At 37.4% G+C, this 20,771-nt stretch overlaps 2 protein-coding genes across 3 annotated transcripts in view; one reads left to right on the plus strand and one right to left on the minus strand.

Annotated features, from left to right (window-relative positions):
* The window catches only part of LOC133845300 (uncharacterized), a 168,890-nt gene that overhangs the window by 118,066 nt on the left and 30,053 nt on the right, over positions 1 to 20,771 (minus strand). The window lies entirely within an intron of this gene.
* Positions 1,871 to 20,771, plus strand: part of LOC133843197 (knirps-related protein) — a 30,655-nt gene continuing 11,754 nt past the window's right edge. The window contains exons 1-2 of the mRNA XM_062276638.1: positions 1,871 to 3,018; positions 5,875 to 5,944. Of these exons, the coding sequence (XP_062132622.1) occupies positions 5,918 to 5,944 (27 nt within the window). The 5' untranslated portion in view covers positions 1,871 to 3,018; positions 5,875 to 5,917. The remainder of the gene's footprint in view (positions 3,019 to 5,874; positions 5,945 to 20,771) is intronic.

Below are 20,771 nucleotides of genomic sequence, written 5' to 3' on the forward strand. Positions count from 1 at the left end.
AAAGCTTGGTTAATCTGTTGCTAAACTTGATTGTTTTCATAAACAGCTCATTAGTGGGAAATATAACATTAAATCTGGTTGGACTTAATGATACATTCATCTTCGCTGAAGATATCTTCTTCAGCCTCGTAACGGCGACATGTCGAACAAGTGTTTCTGGTGTAACTGGCATGGAGGGGGTGGTGATTGGGGAGGTGGTGGTGCAGTTTACAATGCAACTAATATCATAAAATGTCTTATGGCTATCAACAGATAACGCTTTTAACGATCAATACTATGACAGCTTGACAACTGGCAAATGGCAAAAAAGATGGTGTGAGGCAGGAGGAGGGGGGTTGGCAGAGGAAGAGCGGGGGGAAAGCGAACAGGTAGATGTCAATTCAACACCGTTAGCAATGGGGAAGTCTGGCAAAAGTAACTAACTAACTAACAAACTCGCGTGAGTGTTTGTTGCCCCTGCCAACGGCAATTGAATCCAGTTCGTGAGTGAGCATGCAAAAACAACAGCAACAAAAACTATTTACGCCAACAGTGAGCAGAGCAGAGCGACTGCAAGAAAGAGCGACAGAGAGAGCGGGCGACTTAGAGCGAGATAGCTGCGCTTGGAGCACAGTCTGCAGGGGGAGCAGGGGGCGGAAGATGGAGGGCAAAACTATCGATCGATACATAGCAACAGTTGTGCTGCATAAATAGACCACGCCCACATGCGACGGCCAACTAACTGGCTGACCAGCCGAGCAACAAATGTGTTATCAATACACAAGCAAACATCATGCATGCAAACACACTCACACACACACAGCGAGCACTCACTCATGCTGTGTGTCACTCTCATTGAAGTGCGACGCTCTCATTTTGTACATGAGCTCACACATGGCTGTGTGTGTGTGTGTGGCTTGTGCTCTGCATTGGTCAATGAAATGAGTAAATAAGTTCGCGTTCACACGAGCAGCAAAGCACATAGCGCGCACTCGTTCTTGCACACGCAATCCAAGCAGCAGCGCAACTGCTCTTTATTTATAGCGAAAACGACGCCAGAGCGAGCGATCTTCGGCTGCGTTCGCGTCTCTGTGTGTGTGAGTGCGAGTGTGAGTGCGCTGCTATACTGGTTTATAACCGGGTGCTCCGATTGTGTTAATCGAGCCAATCAAATGTCGTAACGCTTGCATGGCTGGAGAGCGCAAGAGAGAGAGAGAGCGTGAGAGAGCGCTGTTAACGCCGCAAATACAAAATGGAGTGAACAGCAGATCAGTTATGAATAATACATGTTTTATTTGTAAATAGTTAATTAATATTTGAACAATATACATTTAATATTTGAAGTTTAAATTATTTACATTAAGAAGTAAAATCATAAATTTACAAAATATTGTGCAATGCGTACTTGCGTGCTTATTGTGAGCCGCTGTTAAGTTAACATAACAGCGCGCTGTTAAGTGCTTAAAATCACTCAAAGCGGCTCGAGTCTGCGCTCTCTCACATTTTTTGGTGTCTCTCACTCAGTTGCTCTCTGCTCAGGCTCGCTCTGCGGCTCATCGAAATTCGTGTGCAGCACCGTTAGAGAGCAAACGAGCGTCTTCTTCTTTGCTTTGTTTGTCTTTTGATGAGACAACAACCAGTTTGTTGTTTTTGTTTATACTAGTAGTGGCTTCTTGTTGCTGTTGTTGTCTGGTAGCCCCCTGTGGTAGCCGAAGCCGAAGTCATCGTAGTCGTAGTCGAAGTCGAAGCTGCCTGCTGCTGTCGCTTCGTATTCGCGCCGTTTGATTGCAAAGCATCTCTGTAACTCGTGAGCATTTTGCGGAGGCCTCAGTCGCAGCCACAGCCACAGCAGCAGCAGCCTCGGCAGCAGCAGCAGACGTCGCGCAGCCGCTACCAGGTGCTTTGGCTTGGGGTATGAACGTTGAGCATTTTGCAGAACTGTTTAACATCAGTCTTTAGTGATAGCTCGCGCTTCTTGCTCGCACGCTCGAATCGCATGTCGCACGCTCGTCTGTCTCGATTCCGACTCGACTCTCGTCTGCGTCGCTGCGTCGTCGGCATTTTTACGATATTCATAACGGATCGTAACGTGTGCGTATCGATCGGTTATCGGTGATCGATCGATTTTTTGAAACAGTGTTGTTATCGACCTTTCCCATTCGATTTTGATTCCACATATGCAAATTCGTTGACCCAAAATGAGTCTAATAACAATCGTAGTGTAAATTCGCAAAAGTGTATTACATTTCACACCTTCCACTCACACACACACACCCGCACACTCGCCCGCAGATGATCGTCGTAAAAAAGAAAACAGAGGCGCGCGCTTGTTCGCCATTTGCCCGAGTCCAAGTCCAGTCCAAGTGCCTTTTCACTAAATAAAGGTGTGGCCTAAAGTGACAACAACAACAACAATAACTACAGCGAGCAGCAGCAACAACAACAACATCAACATTTGAGCTCAAACTGAACACAAAGTCAAATATAACTCATCTTTCTCAACTATGTTCTATATAAATTAGACGGCAGCAAATTGAAAAGTTACACACGCCGCGTCGTGTGTGTTATATACACACAGACTCACACTCACACACACACATGTGTCGGATCAATATAGTATGTGATTCTATATACAGCGTTTGTATGTGCAACTTGTGCATGCTTCACGCTCATCTAAAGTTCTAAAAGTCAAGTGCAATTTAGCTTCGACTAACAACAACAACAATAACAACAACAACAACAGCAGCGACTAACGTTTTATTGGCGCAAGGTGAAAAAATACGACACAACTTAAATGATTTTTCTATAAAAAACAAAAACAACAACTACTAACAACAAGTATAACAACAACAAACTACAGTTCAGTGCGCAGCGAAAATTTGTAGCTGAAATACGTAAAAAATTGTTAAACGGAAAAAACGTCGAAAAGCACCAAAAAGGAAAACATTTGCCGATCAATATATAGAGTACTATATATATACAACATTTTAACGGCATTTTATTGGATTAAAGAAAAGCACTTGACGGCACAGTTCAAAGGTATGATCAAAAGTCTAGAAACTTATGCTCAAGTTGAAGACGAAGTTAAAGTTCATTTTTTATGGGGATGCTAAACACAAGTTGGTCATTCATAATTTAGCTAGAAAAAGGCTGCTATCAGCTATTAACATAACCATAAGAATGGGTAAGAAGAAGCCAAAAGAACAAAATAAGAAGAACAAGTCGCGACGATAACTTTTGATTGGAAGATTGATGGGGCGAAGCGGGAGAATACAGCTACAGATAGATACGATTATACGATAGATTGAGATACATTCATCATACGTATAAAAGATGGCATGGCATAAAAAATCAAAACATGTGAATTTCATTAACGTAAAAATTCAGAAAACGACAACAATAAGAGAGCGGAGATAGAGAGAGAGAGAGAGAGAGGGAGAGGCAAGAGGCTAAGGGGAGCAATGGGAAGATGGCGATAGCTGATAAAAGACAAAAACAAAAAGCTGGGCAAACTGACTCTCCGACTGTCTGACTCGTATATTGACGATTGGCGTTTCTGTGAGAAAGTTTTCAGTTTTGTTGGCCAGTGCACATTTTAGTGTGGCCATAAAACAGCAACAACCAATACAGCAACAACAACAACAACAACGGACAACGACAAGGGCAGGCAAATAAACTTTACGACTATATAACAGAATCAATGTAAGGCAAAGCCAATACACTCAGCGAAACTCGGCGATAAGTGAAGTAAATAAATTGTGGGAAATTGAAGCGTAGATAAATATATGAAAATTATTATTAAATTGAATTGACTTTAAGTCAAACATACACAAACAAATTAAATACTAGCTACAATAATAAATAAGAAATAAATAAATCCTACAATACAGAATTAGTAAGCAAATAGATATTTATTTATATTTTAAATATAGAGCTTCAATATCAACTTAAAGCAACTCCTCAACATACATAACAAAAATATAAATTTGAGCAGGAAATCATTTTATGTGGTTCATAAAAGCGCAGAAACAAGGCTTAAAGTCTTTGACTGTTTTTAGAGATTTTTTCATAAATATGCAGGCAAAAATTTGCCTAACTTAAGATAAGCAGAGCATCGATTTTTAATATATGTATGGAGCGAAAATGTTTGATGGTCTTTAGGAAGCTCGCAGAGTTCACATTGGCATTTTTTTCATAGTGAAACACATTTAATTTAAAATGTGTATAAATTGACAAACAAGCGTAGAAACTAATCTATTTTGCTGCATATTTCATTCATTGGAATTTATTCATCTTCTCATATTCAGTTATACTTCTTTATTAATTTTTTTTAAGTGCAGTCGTATTTGCTTTATTGGGTAAATAGCGTGTCGAGCTTTATTTGCTAGAATTTGTTACAAAAACCTTCGTACTATCGACTAGCCTAGTAATCAAAGAATTTGCGTTTGACTTGGATGACTTGGATGCTCTCGCTTTGCTTGCTCGCTTGCATGTGCCGCAAATATTGACAATTGCCCCACAGTCATTACAAACGAATTGCGGGTCTCATGTTCTACAAAGCGTGCACTTATTATGCCCTGTTATTTAAGACGTCAAAGGGTAGCATTAATTTATCTAAGCAGAAGTACTTCAAACTGTTTTTGAGACTTTTCGATGAATTTGCAAAGTTTCATTATATATTTATTTTATAAATAGCAAAAGAATACGGTTTTCGAAAATGTTTTTTAATGTTTTTTTTTTTTTAGTTTTTTTTAAAGTAATATAAAGAATACACTTTTCTCTCATAGCATACTTTTGAGAGAGTTGGCAATATAAATACAGTTTTGTGTAGTTTTAAATTTTGAAATAAATATATGGCATTAAATATTAAAAAATAATAATAGTTTCTAATAACCAAATGTCATTACTACGATAAAGTATAATAGTAAACATCACACAAAACAAAACAGTTCAAAATAGAGATAATTTACTCCTGCAAAATTAGTAAACATCACTGTGATGTTAAGGAGCATCTTTTGAATTTATTCGTAGAAAAGCTTTGAGAATCCAGGGTATGTGTTCGTTGAGTTAATTATGTTCAAAACAATGCAATGCATTGCAGTCTATTAGCTTAGCAAAGCATTAAGTACCCTGATACTCTATAGCATAAAAAGACTCAAGCAACAAACTTTTGGTTCTTTTCAAGAAAGACTTAGGCAACGAACTTCTCGCTTGATGCTGAAGTTCGTTGCCTAAGTCTTTCGTTTTACCCGCAAATCTGCAAAGTTAATCTGGTAAATAGAGTGCTTAGTGTAGCAGACCAGGTGTTTGCTGAACGACAAATTAACACATCAAGGTCGTTGCAGTCACAGCCACAGCAACGGCCACAGCAATAGCAACAGCAACTGTAACTACGGCAGCATCCTTAAGCAGCCGGAAGACAACAATTGCTGCTTCCTATTGCACTCGATGTGGCGTTTGCGCAGGGAGACAAAGTGTGAAAGTATTTAGTACAAATGCGTTAAGTTTGCAAACAACAGGTGAAAAACAAAACATGAACTCGACAAACACCTGTTGCCAATGGGTTGTTAACACACTTCTTAGGGCAAGCTCGAAGTTGCCTTCGCTTTAGCAGTGGGGGAGAAATCTCAGCCAGATACATCTTCAACTTTTAACATTTAAATCGCATCGATAGTGTTATATTAATCAATGGTGTTGTTTTCGATTTGCATTTCACTGCAATAAATGTTGAAATTATGAATATTGCTTCGCGTTCTCGATTACTCGTCGCAATTTTATGCAAATGTCAAAAGTGCAGCCCTTGCTCAACTATTGATTATTCAACTTAAATTATATGCTTAAATATATAATTATTTATCAATTAATTATATGCATACATTTCACTCTTCTTTACAGCACGCAGTTTGGAGCAGCAAAGCTCCAATTCAAAGCATTTCCAATGATGAATCAAGATAATCCATATGCGGTAAGTTGAGAGCTTCAATTAAAATTTTTGTATTCTGATTATTTTGATGTGCATTTATATAAATATTCTTAAATTATGTTATTCAGCTTATGAATTTGATGAACATTCATATTCTCTATCCAACTAATCCTCAATCAACTTCACATCGCTTAGCTCCCTTAATCCCAATTCTCATCCTAGTTTTCGTCTGTAATCGCACATCAAAAAGCCCTGACAATTGTCGTTAAATCCCCAAAAGATAAGCCCAAGCTCAGTGATCTCCACAGATCATATAAATTATATTGATTTTATAACAAGTCTGCTTGGCCAGCTGTAAGCTCAATCATAAAATGTCGCATATTTTAACACAAAAGCCAAGCGCATGATAAATGCAGAGCGCCAAACACAATGCCCCCTTCCCCAACAGTTCGACCAAAGAAAAAAAAACAGACGACGAAAAAATCAAATAATAATAAGAAAAGAAAAAAATGTTTGTATATTTTACGAGCTAAAAAGTGGACAAACTGATATAAAATCAGATAAAAACGTTTTTACGAGCTCCACAGTTAAAAAAAAAAAACACAACCGTATGCGTCATACAGGTACGCACGACGTTAAGATACCCTGTAAAAACAATAAGTGATAAAGCTTTTCAACTTTTCTTTAAAGAAAATAATATATGATAATAACTTGTCTTTTAATATATTTCTTAAGATTTACCATAAAATTAACTTGATTTCCTTACTTTGAATAGTAGGTACTCAAACTTTATTATCTTTCTTTGCCTTGCAACATAAATATGCTACCTTATTTTCGAACTCTGCTTCACAGGGTATATAAAAAGATTAAAGCAAATCAAATGCAAAGCAATTTAGTATTGGAATTTTTTTTTGTTGATAAACCTATCGTGAAATAGCCGAAGACTCATTATCATTGATAAGACAAGGCAATGAAAATCAAAAAAATCAAAAAAACAAAATCGAAAACGAAATCAAAAGTCAACATAGAAATTAAAAGCGCTTCCGCATCTCGCAAATGGGCGCAGAATTTATGAATTATGAGTTTTTGAAGTCCGTGCATAATTGCCCAAAAAATACACAGAGAAATAAAGATTCATAAAGATCGTCAAGACAATGCCGATGAAGAAGAAGCAGCAGCAGCAGCATCAAAGTCGATAAGGTGGGGAGAGAATAAAAACGGTGGCCTAAACCAGTTTATACAGCAACTGGCGGCGAAAATATTTAAATGATGTCATAATTTTTAGTAGATATAAATATAATAATCATAATACACACACTACTCACACACACACACACACACTCGCACTCATAATATACACTTCGATCTTCATAAACGGCAGCCGCTTCACCTGTTTTGTTGTTTTTACGTTGCCTTTGTTTTTATTTTGCGCTGTTGTAGTTGCTTTTTGTGGACTTCATGTCAACTTAAATTAATGCAGATCAATTAGTTAATATTATTAAGCGTCTCGAATGCTAAAAACTGTGTATTTTAAATAGATTTCTATGAACCGAACAAAGCTTCTCACTAGATATAACATTTTTCGCCGCTGCTTTGGTTTCATTTGCTGTTGCTGCTGTTGTTGTTCAAAGACTCACGTAAGTTGTTGCTAACATGGCACTAAATGTCAATATTTGAATATTAAATTTTATTTAAGTGCGTTTTTTATGGCTCTAAGCCGATTTTCGTCTACTCCGAGAAACAGTCGGCGGTACACACACACATACACAGCGTCTCCTCCCCCTTCTGCCCGTCCACACTTCTTGTGGAAATGAGGTTGCCAAAAGAGGCGGAGCCCATCTCTAGTGTTAATTAGTTGAAATGTGAGACGATAAACTAAACTGTTTGATTTAAATGAAACCAAAAGAGCAACGGCAACAACAGATTAAGCTTAAGATTAGGTCTGGTTTTCATGCAAAAAAAAAAATAAATAACAAAACACTTTAAAGCATATTGACTTATAAAATTCGATAGTGCAATAAATTTTAAAAATAATCTAATGGGGCAATTCGCAGAACTAGCTAAAAGGTATGTGCAAAGAGTATGAGATCGAATGACACTAATAGAAAAATATGTGAAATGAGTTTGAGAATGTGTGTCAATTATAGAATAACAAAATTAACTTTTAAATTTACTATTAATCTGGTGTAAAATAAGAATTTTAAGCAGCCAAAATTCTTTAGATGAATTTTAATTTATTTCTGAATTCAATTACAATCTAAAAATTACATTTTTTTAGAATATCAATTGTGACTGCAATTCAATGAAATTTTTATCACAATTAAATTTTGATTAAATTTTGATTAATAACTTACAATTTTCTTTAAAATTTGTTCAACAAAACAAGTAAAAAAGCTGCAGTCGATTAAAAAATACATTTCACATTTCTAATTGCAAGCCAAAATCAATAACTTTAGAAACTTTGCTTCTTCTCCTCCACTTTCTGCCATTGTATGAGTAGGCGAAATTTCCCAGATACCAACAGGATAGCCAACAGGTCATTAGTGTAAGCTGGTGATTGTCTAGAATTTTTGTGGGCATTCCAATCGTTTATAATCCAAATCCGTTTTAAAGTAGCAGTGTTTTGATTGCTTTTTGTAACTTTGTAAGCGAAAATGCCATTCATATTGACTTTAATTTGTAGCTAATCAAACAAAAAATGCACAAGTGTATGTTAAGCATGTGTGTGTGTGAGTGTGTGTGAGTGTGTGTGCTGTCACGCCCTCAACTGAGTGAAACAAGGAACGTAACAACGGGTGAAAAGCAACTGAAATTCATATTGGCAGCTCGAGTCAAGGAAACGCATTACAATGTTGAGTTGCTGCTGTTGCTGCTGCTGTTCGATGGTTGCTCGTTGCTGGTTACCAGCGGCATGCCCCAAACTGGACAGACACTTGACTGTGGAATTGACTGTGGTGGCTTACAGTCAAATGCACTTCGACTTTGGCTCACGCATCTGCCAAACAGGCAACTCCATTTGCAGCTACCAGCTCCAAACTCTTTGGCATCTTTTCTATTTGCATTGGCAGCAAACGAGCAGCAGGCAGCAGGCGGCAAGCAGCAGTTGTGGCAAGTTGCAACTTGCTGGCTAGCTGACCATTTTGGTCATAAACATTTGCGTAATGGATTTTTTCATATTTTGTTGGCCGCTGCGAACACACAAAGTAAATTAATTACGAGCTAAAGCTGAAGTTGCTGCGGTGTCTCGTTTGGAAAATTCTTTTGCGGAAAAAAAAAGTTATAAATGCCTAAAAATAAATAAGCCAAAGCCATGGCTAAACATGGCCAAAATGCAAGGAAAAACAGAAGCAGCGAGCAAATTAGCAAAAGCCCAAAAAGCATTTGCCGCGCTTCCCAAACACAAACAGACTAAATGTAATTACAGCAAGGCTGTGGTTGTCTTTGCTGCTGCTGTCGTTGTTGTTGTTGTTGCTGCTGGTTGCTGGTTGTTGCGGTTGTAGTCATCACCATAGCCGGTTGCAATTTTTCACATGCGTAGCCAGTTTTGTTGCTGTAAAAGTTGTTCATCTCATGCCGCGCCGACAACGTTGTTGTTGCGACTCCTTGTTGGAATTTGTGTATGTGTTACTGCATGTGTGTGTGTGCTCGTGTGGTGTACATGTTGCGGTTGATAACTCAATTAGAATGTGAAATTTATGTACGCCACAAGAAATTAACTTGCAATTAGAAAATGTTGGCAAAACGAAGCAAAACGTAGCGAAACGAAACGAAAGACTTAGGACACGAACTTGATATGTTAAATTCTGCACTTGGCAATTAAGCTGCACACAAAACAAATTGAAACAATTTAACAAACCAGCCATGATTTGTGTTACATCATTTAGACTCGCGACTCCAGTTTTTGTTGTTAAGGGTCGCTCAGCTAGACAAGTCTATTGGCTAGACCAAAAAACAAGAGATGAGATGAGATGAGATGAGGAGAAAGAAACCCAAACTAATGATGATGATGCACACTGCACGCATTTGCACTATTTATAATTTCGTGTAGCAGGCACGATGGGGCAACAACGGGGCACCACCAACAACATGTCTGTCGAGTGCCAAAAGATCAATGATCCAATCCTAGAGTTGCGAGAGCTTCAACTGCTTGATGACTTTACTAGCTAAGCGAGAGCTGAGCTGAGCTGAGTGAGCTGCACGCAGAGCGACAGACAACTTCATTTATTTGCAGATACATTTCAGGCGCCCCCAAAATGCAGCCTCATCCTTGCGGCCAGACATTTGTTTGTGCTTTTTTTCTGCCTTTTGCCTTTTGGCAAACACAACTCTTTGATTTCGGTGGGTTGTGCTCATGTGTAATCCGTTTTGCTTTCATGATTAATGAGCGAAATTAGCGAACTGAAAGTTTGCAACTTGCAGCAAGTTTGGCCAGTTGCCAAATGACTTAGGCAGCGAACTTGAACGAACCTAAAGAACAACAAATTGCAATACAAACTTCCTCTGCCATGAAACAAAAGCAAAACAAAAAAAAAGATGCTGCATCGAGTCATTATATCCGCCCGCCGTAACTAGCACTAAAGCTGAAGCTAACGCTGACTCTGAGTACTGAGTACTGAGTACTCTGAGCACAAACAACTTGCTAACCTTGACTGAAAATCCTACACAGCTGAATGCATTAGTAGTTCAGCGAAGCGGCAGCACCAGCAACAACTAACGACTTGCAAATGCGGCAAAGTACCGACAAAGTACGCCGAAAACAAAACGCTATTAAACTTCTATTATTTAAGTACTACATTGTGCACTGATACTGAAAACGAAAACGAAAACGCCAGCGAAACGCAAACGAAAATGAAACGAAAAAATGAAGCGCAAAAAAAACCAACAACACAAACAACTAGAGAAGAAGACGACCACAAGCGCTCCGATCCGATCCGATCCGCATAACGATAATGAGGCAGCATTGTGTATAAAGAGCGCGACTTCAACTTCAACTCCAACTCCTACCAATAACTTGGACTTGTAGCTAACAGAGCATAAATCCCAAAGCCAAAGTACTTTGCAAATTATGCAATATTATGTAATTATACAGACAATCAGCCAAGGCACTTGCACGTGTGGGCCACCGGGCGGGGGAAGGGGAAGGTGGAGGGGCAAGTACTTGCAGTAGTTGGTGGCAAAAGTCTTAAACTTTAGATTGTTTTTGGATCAACGCGAGAGAGAAGCTGAAATGTGAAAATGATTGAGCGCATTATTTTCAAATTAACGCTGAGCTATCAAAGTGGGAAGTGCTTAGTGCGAGGAGAGGCTGGGGAGGGAGGGAGAATAAGTACTATAAAGTATTGTACTACTCCCCTTTTTCATGACACGCTTCGATAACGCAGCGCTTTTTACATGCGCCTAGTTAAGATCAAGCGCGTGGCCTTGTCGAAAGGTGTTGCCAGTGCGCCAATTACAACTCGAGACTAGACGAAGTTGTAGAGCACTTGCAACGCGATGGAGATGAATAATACATAAAGGTGGTATATCTTTTGACAAGGAGGAGAACACGATATAAAACTGGGAGAAGATAAAGAGTTGAAGTATTTAGAAAACAAAAATATAATGCCAGGAAAAACATGACAACAGGTTAATTAGATTACACACAATTTACGTAACTATTTCTTAAGTTCACAATCAGAATTTTGACGGAAAAATGTTTCATCTTCAATCTTTTAATTAAATTTAATAGAATATTCTATTCATGAAATATTTTTGGAGATATGAATAATATAATTATAAACTTGTCTAGAAAGAATATATTATTGATAGCGCAACACAGCAGCACTCATTTTAGGAATTTTGTTCGGCAATGTTATATTATTTTTTTTAAACAACAATACTTTTCAGTTTTGACCGATTAATGAAAACGAAACATTTGTTTTTAGAAATGAAATTTATTTATTTAATAACCGAAGAAGAATGTATGTCAGTAAAAGTTATGCAAACATACTTTTTGAATTTATCGATCAATCTTTTGAAAATTTTTGTATTTACCCTCAGCATTTTTATAAAAAATATGAGAATATACACGTCCAAAAAATTATCATTATCAAAGACATAAGTTTAACTTCTACAATAAGTACAATTTCAACTGCTAAGTTTAAGCAAAAAGCAGTCCGCAACAATTCTCTACTATAAATTAATTCCATAACCATATAAATCAATTCGTCGCTTTTAAAAAAGTAACCCAAAAAAAAGGGGAAATGCTCTCACGCAACATCAAAATTAAATAGATCCCATAGCAAGTGCATTCGAAGTTCGACTGTAAGCCGCAATCATATTTAAGTATCGTAATTTAGTTTGCTTTTGTTTTTGTTATTGCTGTGGTAGTAACTCTTACTGCTTACTGCGGTTGTTGCTGTTGTTGTTATCTTTGCCCATTGCTTTTGGCTTTGCTTTCGATTTCAAGTTCAACACTTGCCAGACGCCAAAATGTGTTCCGAGTGGTTGCCCCGCCATACACCACTTTATTACGTGGACTGTTGGCTCTTGGCGCCCCGATTTCAGAGTGGAAACAGCGGAGAGTAGAGAGGGGAATGCGAAGTGAAGCTTTCCTCAAAGAAGCGTAACAAAATTGTTATAATTTCGGTTTGTAATCCATAATAATAATAATGATAATAATGGTGCAGCGGCGAAAAATGTTTGCCTTAAGGTCAAGGTTGTGAACCGTTTATCGAAGTCAGCTTAGCGTCGAGTGTGTGTGTGTGTATAAAGTGTGGAGTTTGGTAATGAGCTGCCAAATTGTTAGAATTGTGGTTAATACAACAACGAATAGTGAACAGCAAAATAGCAGTCGTAATAGCAACAACTCTGTTTAGAGGCATTCAATTAATTGGCCAGCTGGCCATGTTTATAGAAAATAGTTAAGTTGAGAATCCAAATGCGACGACCTCTGCACGACTCAGCAGCGATTTAGCGCAACAAATTGAATTAAATTTATATAAATTGCATAGCGACAACGTATCTCTATCTATCTACATATACACACATACTCGTATATATACTTTCAATGTATATAGCATCTACTTAACAGCAGCATCTGATGTCCGCTTACATTAGACATTAGACCCAATGAGCCGAGCAAATTGTGCCCATTGTTATATTGTCTGTTTATTTGTAAATCGCATTGCATTGCTTTTGCTTTGTTATTATTATTATTAGCTTTATTATTTCTATTATTATTTATTTAATTTTATTTTTGCACACTGCTTATTGTTAGTGCGCTGCTTGGGATGCGGCTTTGCGGCATTGGCACTGGCATTGAACGCAGCTTGGCCAAAAAGTACCAAACAAAAGTCTTGAAAGAAGATAATAATATTTTTCGGCGAGGCATCTCTATATACACTGCTTCCCACGCCCCAAAGCAACTCCTTGCTTTAATTTACTTTTAATTTCAAGTAGGGAAATTGCTTTTACAATAAACATGAATTAATTTCTTTGACTGCAAAACAATAATATTTAAATTAATGGTTTAGATGGAGATCGGAACAACATTATTTATAATGAGAAATACAATTCCAGCTTTAAAATAAATGTGAATTATTTTACATAGCTGAAATTCGATATATCTTATAATAATTTTATTTATTTCTTTTATCTGTAATTCTTATTCAAATAAAATATTATGAATTTGAAGCAAATATGAAATAATTTGTACAGAGCAGACACTTAATAGCTTATATTATATTGAAGTTATTATTTAAACTATATATCTAAGATATTTTTCAACATATTGTGAATGCACTTTATCAAAGGTAAATTTTTAATTCATGAATTACAATTATAGTTTTAATTTTGATGCCTTTATTTTTGTTCGCTTTGCATTCTGTTGTTTTCAATATAATTATTCGCTTTCTTCTTTCTTCTGTTTGGCAATTGTGCCACACGAATTCCCATGATCCGAATTGTTTTGCACTCTCTACTGATGGCCATTTAATTATTTTCTATATCAATCAAGCCAAAAGTTCAAAATATGTTCCCACGCCGCCCCACAAACAAACAAAAAACAAAACACAAGACAAGACAAGAGCGAAATCGAAATACAAAAAAAGGAAAACCAAATCAAAGTCAAATTCAATTTTAATTAGTCGCATTACGTATACGTAACGTTGTGTGGCCCAAAAATTATAACAGTTCAGATTGCAGCACATTAGCACCGGAGACAGTGAAAAGGCGGAGAGGCAAAAGTGATTCATGAAAAATTCGAAATTCGCGAGAGGGAGCGAAAAAGACGCTGCAAACTCTGGGCGACTCCTGCTGGGCTTTTGCCTGTTGCCAGGTTCGTTATTTGCCTGTCTGTGTGTTGGTGTGTATTTGGACCTGGGCAAACGTTGTCTCGCCATGGCGCAGACTATTAACTTTGAAAGTTGTTTAAACAGGCGATGCCAACGGCAACAGCAACTGCATCAGCATCAGCATCAGCAACAGCAACAGTGACTGCAAGTTTGTCTGGCTAGCAACCTCCACCTTCTACTTTTTGCATTGGGCGAGCATCGTAGTAGTTGTTGTTGTTGTTGTTGTTGTTGCTGTTATTGTTGTTGCTGTTACTGTTGTTGTTGTCGTTGTCGTCATCTGCCTCTCCTTAGCCTCAGCTTACTGCAGTGCAGTTTGCAGTCAGTGTCATCGGCGTCGCGGCTCGTGGGAATTGGATCATTAGAAGCAGCGAGCGGCGCAGAAGTTGGTCAACTAGAGTCGTCGTCGCAGTCGCCCCGTTTTGCATGTATTTTGTTGGTTGTTTGCTGCCAGTGTTGCCACCGTTTCTTGTTGTTGCCTGTTGCCAGTTGCCAGTTGCTTTTGCTGTGTTGCTGTTGCTGTGTTGCTGCCTTAAAGAGGCGCGATAAGTAAATGTGTCCGCGTCTCTTTTATTTGCACTTGCACACTGCACTTCTTCTTCGCTTTTGTTGCTGTTGTTGTCGCTGTTGCTGTTGTTATTGTTGTTGTTGTTTTTGCCCAGCCTGGGCGACCCCAGCATCGCTGTGTGTTGTCGTTGTCGTTGTCTTTGTTTGTTTATTTGTTTTGCGCTTTTTGCTGTGTGGCTTCTTTGGGGTCTCTTTTGCAGTGTGTTGTTGCATGCGATTTATTTGTTTGTTGTCTCGTTGTTATCTGTGCGAGCTTTTCTTACCACCTCCCCTCTTTCTCGTTCCACCCCCAACTCCCTTTCTCTTGCTGCTGCTGCTTTTCTGCACTTTTTTGCTGTTGCTGTTGTTACAGCCATCGCCTGATTTCGGGAGTCAAAAGTCAATTAAATAAGAGCAGTGCACAAGCTTGTACTTGTTATTGTTGCTTCTGTTGTTGTTGTTTTTTTTTCGGTTTTTGCAAAACGAGCAATTTGTGCAACTATGTGTGCCTTTTGGGGGCGCTATGGGAACCACATTTCACCAACAACAAAACAACTTGGCTATTTCGCTGCTTTTGAGAATTTCTCGTGTTGATTTATGAAAAGGTGGCAAAAGCGCAAAAGATTTTCTTCACCTCTGTGGGAATTGCAAGGAATGTGTGATTACTAGTTCGTTGTTTAAGTCTTTTGATTTTAATGAGGTGGAGAACTATTTATTTTCACGAAGAACATTTTCTTTAAGTCTTTTGTTTTTTATAATATTTGAAAATATTAAGTTTGTTGCTTAAGTCTTTTGAAATTAAGTGAGTTACACCTGTGTTCTAAACACATGTTCGTTGCCTAAGTCTTTTGTTGCAGAGTAGAGCACTCTCCCAGTTAATTTTCACTAAGAACATTTTCTTGTGCAAGGTTTGTTACTTAAGTCTTTTGATTTGGGCTTTATGAAACCAGAAACAAGCATAAGTTTGCTGCTTAGGTCTTTTGTTTTGAATTTGGTTTATTTGTAATAACAATATTTAAAAACAAGAAGTTTGTAGCTTAAGTCTTTTGATTAAGGCTCAGTGGAAGAATGTATTAATTAAAACACAAGTTCGTTGCCTAAGTCTTTTGTTGTAGAGTAGAGATCTATCACAGTTAATTTTTAATAAGAACATTTAGAAGTGTCGAGTTTGTTTCTTAAGTCTTTTGATGTTAAATGTGCAAAAGAACAAATTTAATGTCATTCAGCTGCAGCTTAAAAATGTAAAAAAGATATATATAAGCATATTAATATTAAAACAAATTTTTTATATAATGTAAAATTTCTAATAAAGTATTATTAATTTTAGTATTTTGAATTTTACAAAGCAAAAAATGTTATTAATGTCAGTTATAATAAAAGAAAATTCTTGATGATCAATATCTTAATTTATGCCAATGCAATAGTTTGATTTGCTTTTAGAATCTTAATTCTTTTTTCAATAATTTATTACGCGCAACTTTCTATAGCTTCCGCAATTGAACGCAGAGAGAGAGAGAGAGAGAAAGAGATGGAACAGGAGATGAAATCGCATCAGTAGTCAACAATTAGTTTGCTCGTGTCGCATTTGTGGCAGACACTTCACATCACTCGACTGTCGTTTATCGTTTGTCGTACCGTCAACTGCACCAGCTACAGCCGCAGACAGCGGAGAGAAAAAGCGCAAAATAAATAAATAAGAAAAGCGCGCGCGCAACAAAAAAAAAAATTATACAAAATGCGATTGCACACAAATCATGAGAAACGCTCCCAGCGGCAAGTTTTGGCCCCCCTGCTGCTGCATTTAGCCAGCCTGTCTGTCTGTCTATCTGTCTATCTATCAGTTTGTCTGTCTGTCTGTCGGGCTAGCTGGCTGGCTGGCTGTTCGAGTTGCTTTAAGCTTGACGTGCTGAGCTTTGAGTTTTAGCCCCTTTTGATTCGCATGTGTCAAGTCATTGGCATCTAGTGCAGTTAAATGCTCATTGAATCAACAGCCAGCAGCCGCAACAACTCAACACACGGTTATAGTCATACAATTTTATGCCAATTCATGGCCGGGCATCCAAAGTCACATCCATTCGAAATGCATTTTCCAAGCAGTTTACTAATTTGTTAGCCAACTTGCTTACCCTTTTTTTTCGATTTTATTTTTCTCATTGAGTTTGATTTTGTGTTACACGGACAGCATTTCACCTGGGGGGCGCCAGGTGGCAGCAAGCAGGCAGCAGGCAGGCAAGTAAGCTGACTGTCAATTGCTGGCTCTAAATTTTGCCGTCAAGCTGCAAATTTAGTGGCTCACACACGTTAAGAGGAACGTGTGCGCGCGCTAAAATGTCAAGCCAAACACTTGTTGTAGCAACAATTGGCACAAGTTTTGCCTAAGCTAACATTTAAAATTGTAACAAATGCCACAGAGCTTGGCGAACGTGTGGCTTCAAGCCAAACATACACACAATGCACAAGCCAAAGCGGTTGCACCACCACCACCACCGCCATCGCAACCACCTTCTTCTCCTCCTCTTCCTCAAAATGAACAACAACTCACAATACTCTGAGGAAAACCTCGCACATTTTGCATGCATTTGCATAACAAGCAGCGACATCAAGTAATTGAAAACAACGACAACTTAAATACTCTAGAGGAAGTAGACAAAAAATTAATCAAATTGTAATTTAATATGAATAACTCCAAGATATTGACAAATATTTTACATATAGTATATCGTTGCATTAAATACTTCAAAAGAACTAGATAAAATTAAATTTAAAAACATAATATTATGAAAATATTATTGTTTTTCAATGTAGAGACGTGCAAACATTCAAACATTATATTAAAAATGATATAAAGGATAATAATCGTATATCTTAGAAGTGTAATACCAAGAAATTACACTTCAGTTATATAGAAAGTATTTTTTAATTTAGAAGTTTTTTAAATACCATATCGACTCCAACATGTCAGCTGTATTGAATGCAATTAACATAAAGGTATACATTTCATTTGAGAGTCTTAATATCAATGAATACTATTTGATTGACTATATTAGGAAATAATTTCGCATTAAATATGTTCATAGAAATAAATGAATACAAATAAAATAAAAATATAATTTTAGCTCTTCAATAATTGTTGTCAAATAAATTAAATATTCAATTTTTGATAAAGACGAGAAAACTTTTAAGCATATAAAATTCACAAAATAAATCGTATTGTATAATTAGAAACGACTTTAAAATGCCAAACATTTAGACCTATGGCCTTACTGATAATTTAAGAAAAGAAAATTTTATTTATTTTAGAAATATAGTAATCAAATTTCATAAAATGACTTGCAGCATTGCTGTTAACGTATAGAAACTACCCGCAATTGTAGAGCCAGTTGTATGCTTGTTGTAAGACCCACACGTAGCTGGAACTGTGTGTAAAAATGGTTTTGCAAATTTGTCTTGGTAAATCATACGTGCACTCGTATTCTATTGAAAATTAGACGCTGCGTTTTCGTTGTTATTGTTGTTGTTATTGTTGTTGTTGTTGCTGTTCCCTCAATTCTTTTTAGCATAATTTTAACCGTTTTGGCGGATGGTCACAAATTTTAAGCGGAAATTGCACAAGCACTTTGCACTTGGCAGTTGAAAGTTGCCAGTTGCCAGATGCCAGATGCTAGATGCCAGATGACAGTTCCCAGTTGCAAGTTGACCAGTTGAACAGTTGCATTCTGGACAAAGCAGATGAACATAAGCGAGTGCATTTAAATTTCACATGAGCTCATAAAAATAGTTACAAATTAATTATAATGACAAACAGAGGAGTTAAGCTGTGTGTGTGTGAGTGTAAGGAAGGGGGAATGCAGTTGTACAACAACAACAACAACAACATCTGAGCACATTATAAATCTAAACATTTCCTGCTTGACAGCTTGAAGAGCTTGCAGCGAGCGACTGAGACAGCGACGATGATGCTTCAAGTCAACAGCAGCAGCAACAACAACAACGATAAATATTAAAACTTTGCTTTTCATCATCATTGTACATAATTATAGTGTTTTAGTTTATGTAGTTTAGACAGCGACTTGACTGCGAGCGGCAGCAATTAGCTAAGTACAAATCAAAACGAAAGACTTAAGCGACAAACTTGACAGGAACTGATGATGAATGCAGGAATGCAAGGATGCTCTCGGCTCAGCTGTGAACTGTGAATGGAATTCGCCAAACAAAGTGTAACAAATAATGAATTTCCACGGCAAATACACACACACACTCGCTCGCACACACTCACGCACTCTAGAGACTTCAGAGTCACTCGAGAGTCTCTCGCTCTCTCATCTATGATTGATCACTCCCCGAGGGCCAAGTTGTCGTTTCGTTAAGGGCCATGAAAATGTGTAAAAATTCTTCGTTTTTATTTTCTGCTGCGTTTGGCGAATGCGCATTTGACAAATTGCTCGGCTAGTTTTGTCTTGGCCAGAGCCGTGACTAAGCTTGTTCTGGGAGAGGCCAACACGATAGACAGATATACATACATAGATAGAGGAAAGAGAAAGAGTGTGAGTGAGGCAGGCGTGCACAATGAAATGCGATGCGTGCGCATTGCGCAGCTGACTAAAGGCCTCAACTATTTGTAACGCGGCAAAAAGAAAGCAAAAAATTCTCCGGCCAAATGGGAAAAGCAAAAACAGCAAAAGCAAAAGCAAAGCAAGCAAACACGCCATATAACAATTTTGACAATTTTTAGGAGGGGAACCATCAAGTTTACATGGAGCAAACGAGTTCGCATTACAAAAATGACTCATCATCTCTATGTAGATGCGAGCAGCAGATGAAGTCGAGAAGCAGAAGAAGTCGAGGAAGAAGAAGAAGATGCTACAACATCTGCCGCAGCAAAAATGTTGATCTAACTCGTTTTGATAATTTTTGTGTTTAAGCCGATTTCCAAATGTTTCAAATGTCATACGGGAAAGTTGCAATCAATGTGGACTATCAATAGATTTAAGTGTTTTCAGAAATCGAAATTAAGTTGTCAACTTCTCACTTTCTAGCCAATGCCTTAGGTTGCTAAAAATGTGAAATACATAAATTGCTTGCTGATGAAATTGAAAAGGAGAACAGCAATTGATATGCAAAGATTCTTTTTAAATACTTTTAGAATTAAATGAATTGCTTCCTCATTAAAAGAATACTTTATTTACAATCGATTATTCACAAAAGTTGAATAGTTAGTTACATTGTGTGATGCGATCTGCACCTATAAATTAACTAATTTCATTCACTGGTAAATCCCTATTAAACAAGTATGTTAAGTCAGCTACAGTTGAGTGTGCTCGACTGTGAGATACCACACAAAAATATACTGAAAGGTATATTTGGTATATCAAGAGGAGAGATACCTGCAATCAGATTAATAAGAAGAGCAAAACAGAGGGCTATTATTATTGAAATAAACCTATTTGTTATACTAAAATATACAAGAATATAGTGAAAGTGAAGAGACGGATAAATGGGCATGACTATAGATAACGACTGTAGACGCTAAACAAGATTATGAAATGTCTTCTATCTGTTACACAAAATTATAATACCCTTCTACCCTATAAGTAACAGGTATTAAAATAAACCTGATAGGCTTTCAGTGTCAACCCTTTTGAGGTCATTAAGTCGCATAAACAATTGTCGTGTCGATTGCATTCTAAGAATCGTTTAGACAGCGTATTAGCAACTGTCCCTTGGCACAAGTCGCATTAACATTAGCATAACAATTAGTTAGTTAGACCTTAGCTAAGTACATTGTAAATGAGAAAAGCAAAGCACACACAATATTTTGCCACACTGTGCACACACAAAAACCTAGTTTTGATTGCACTACGCAAATCATGGATTATAATTTTTACCCGTTTTTATTTTGTTTATATTTTTCGTCACAAGGCAACAGACAACCGCAGTCAACACCAACACATGGTGCGGCCGTCTTCAGTGTCGACGAGTCATGAATAAAAAAA

This window comes from Drosophila sulfurigaster, chromosome 3, assembly GCF_023558435.1.
Source record: "Drosophila sulfurigaster albostrigata strain 15112-1811.04 chromosome 3, ASM2355843v2, whole genome shotgun sequence".
NCBI lineage: Eukaryota > Metazoa > Arthropoda > Insecta > Diptera > Drosophilidae > Drosophila > Drosophila sulfurigaster.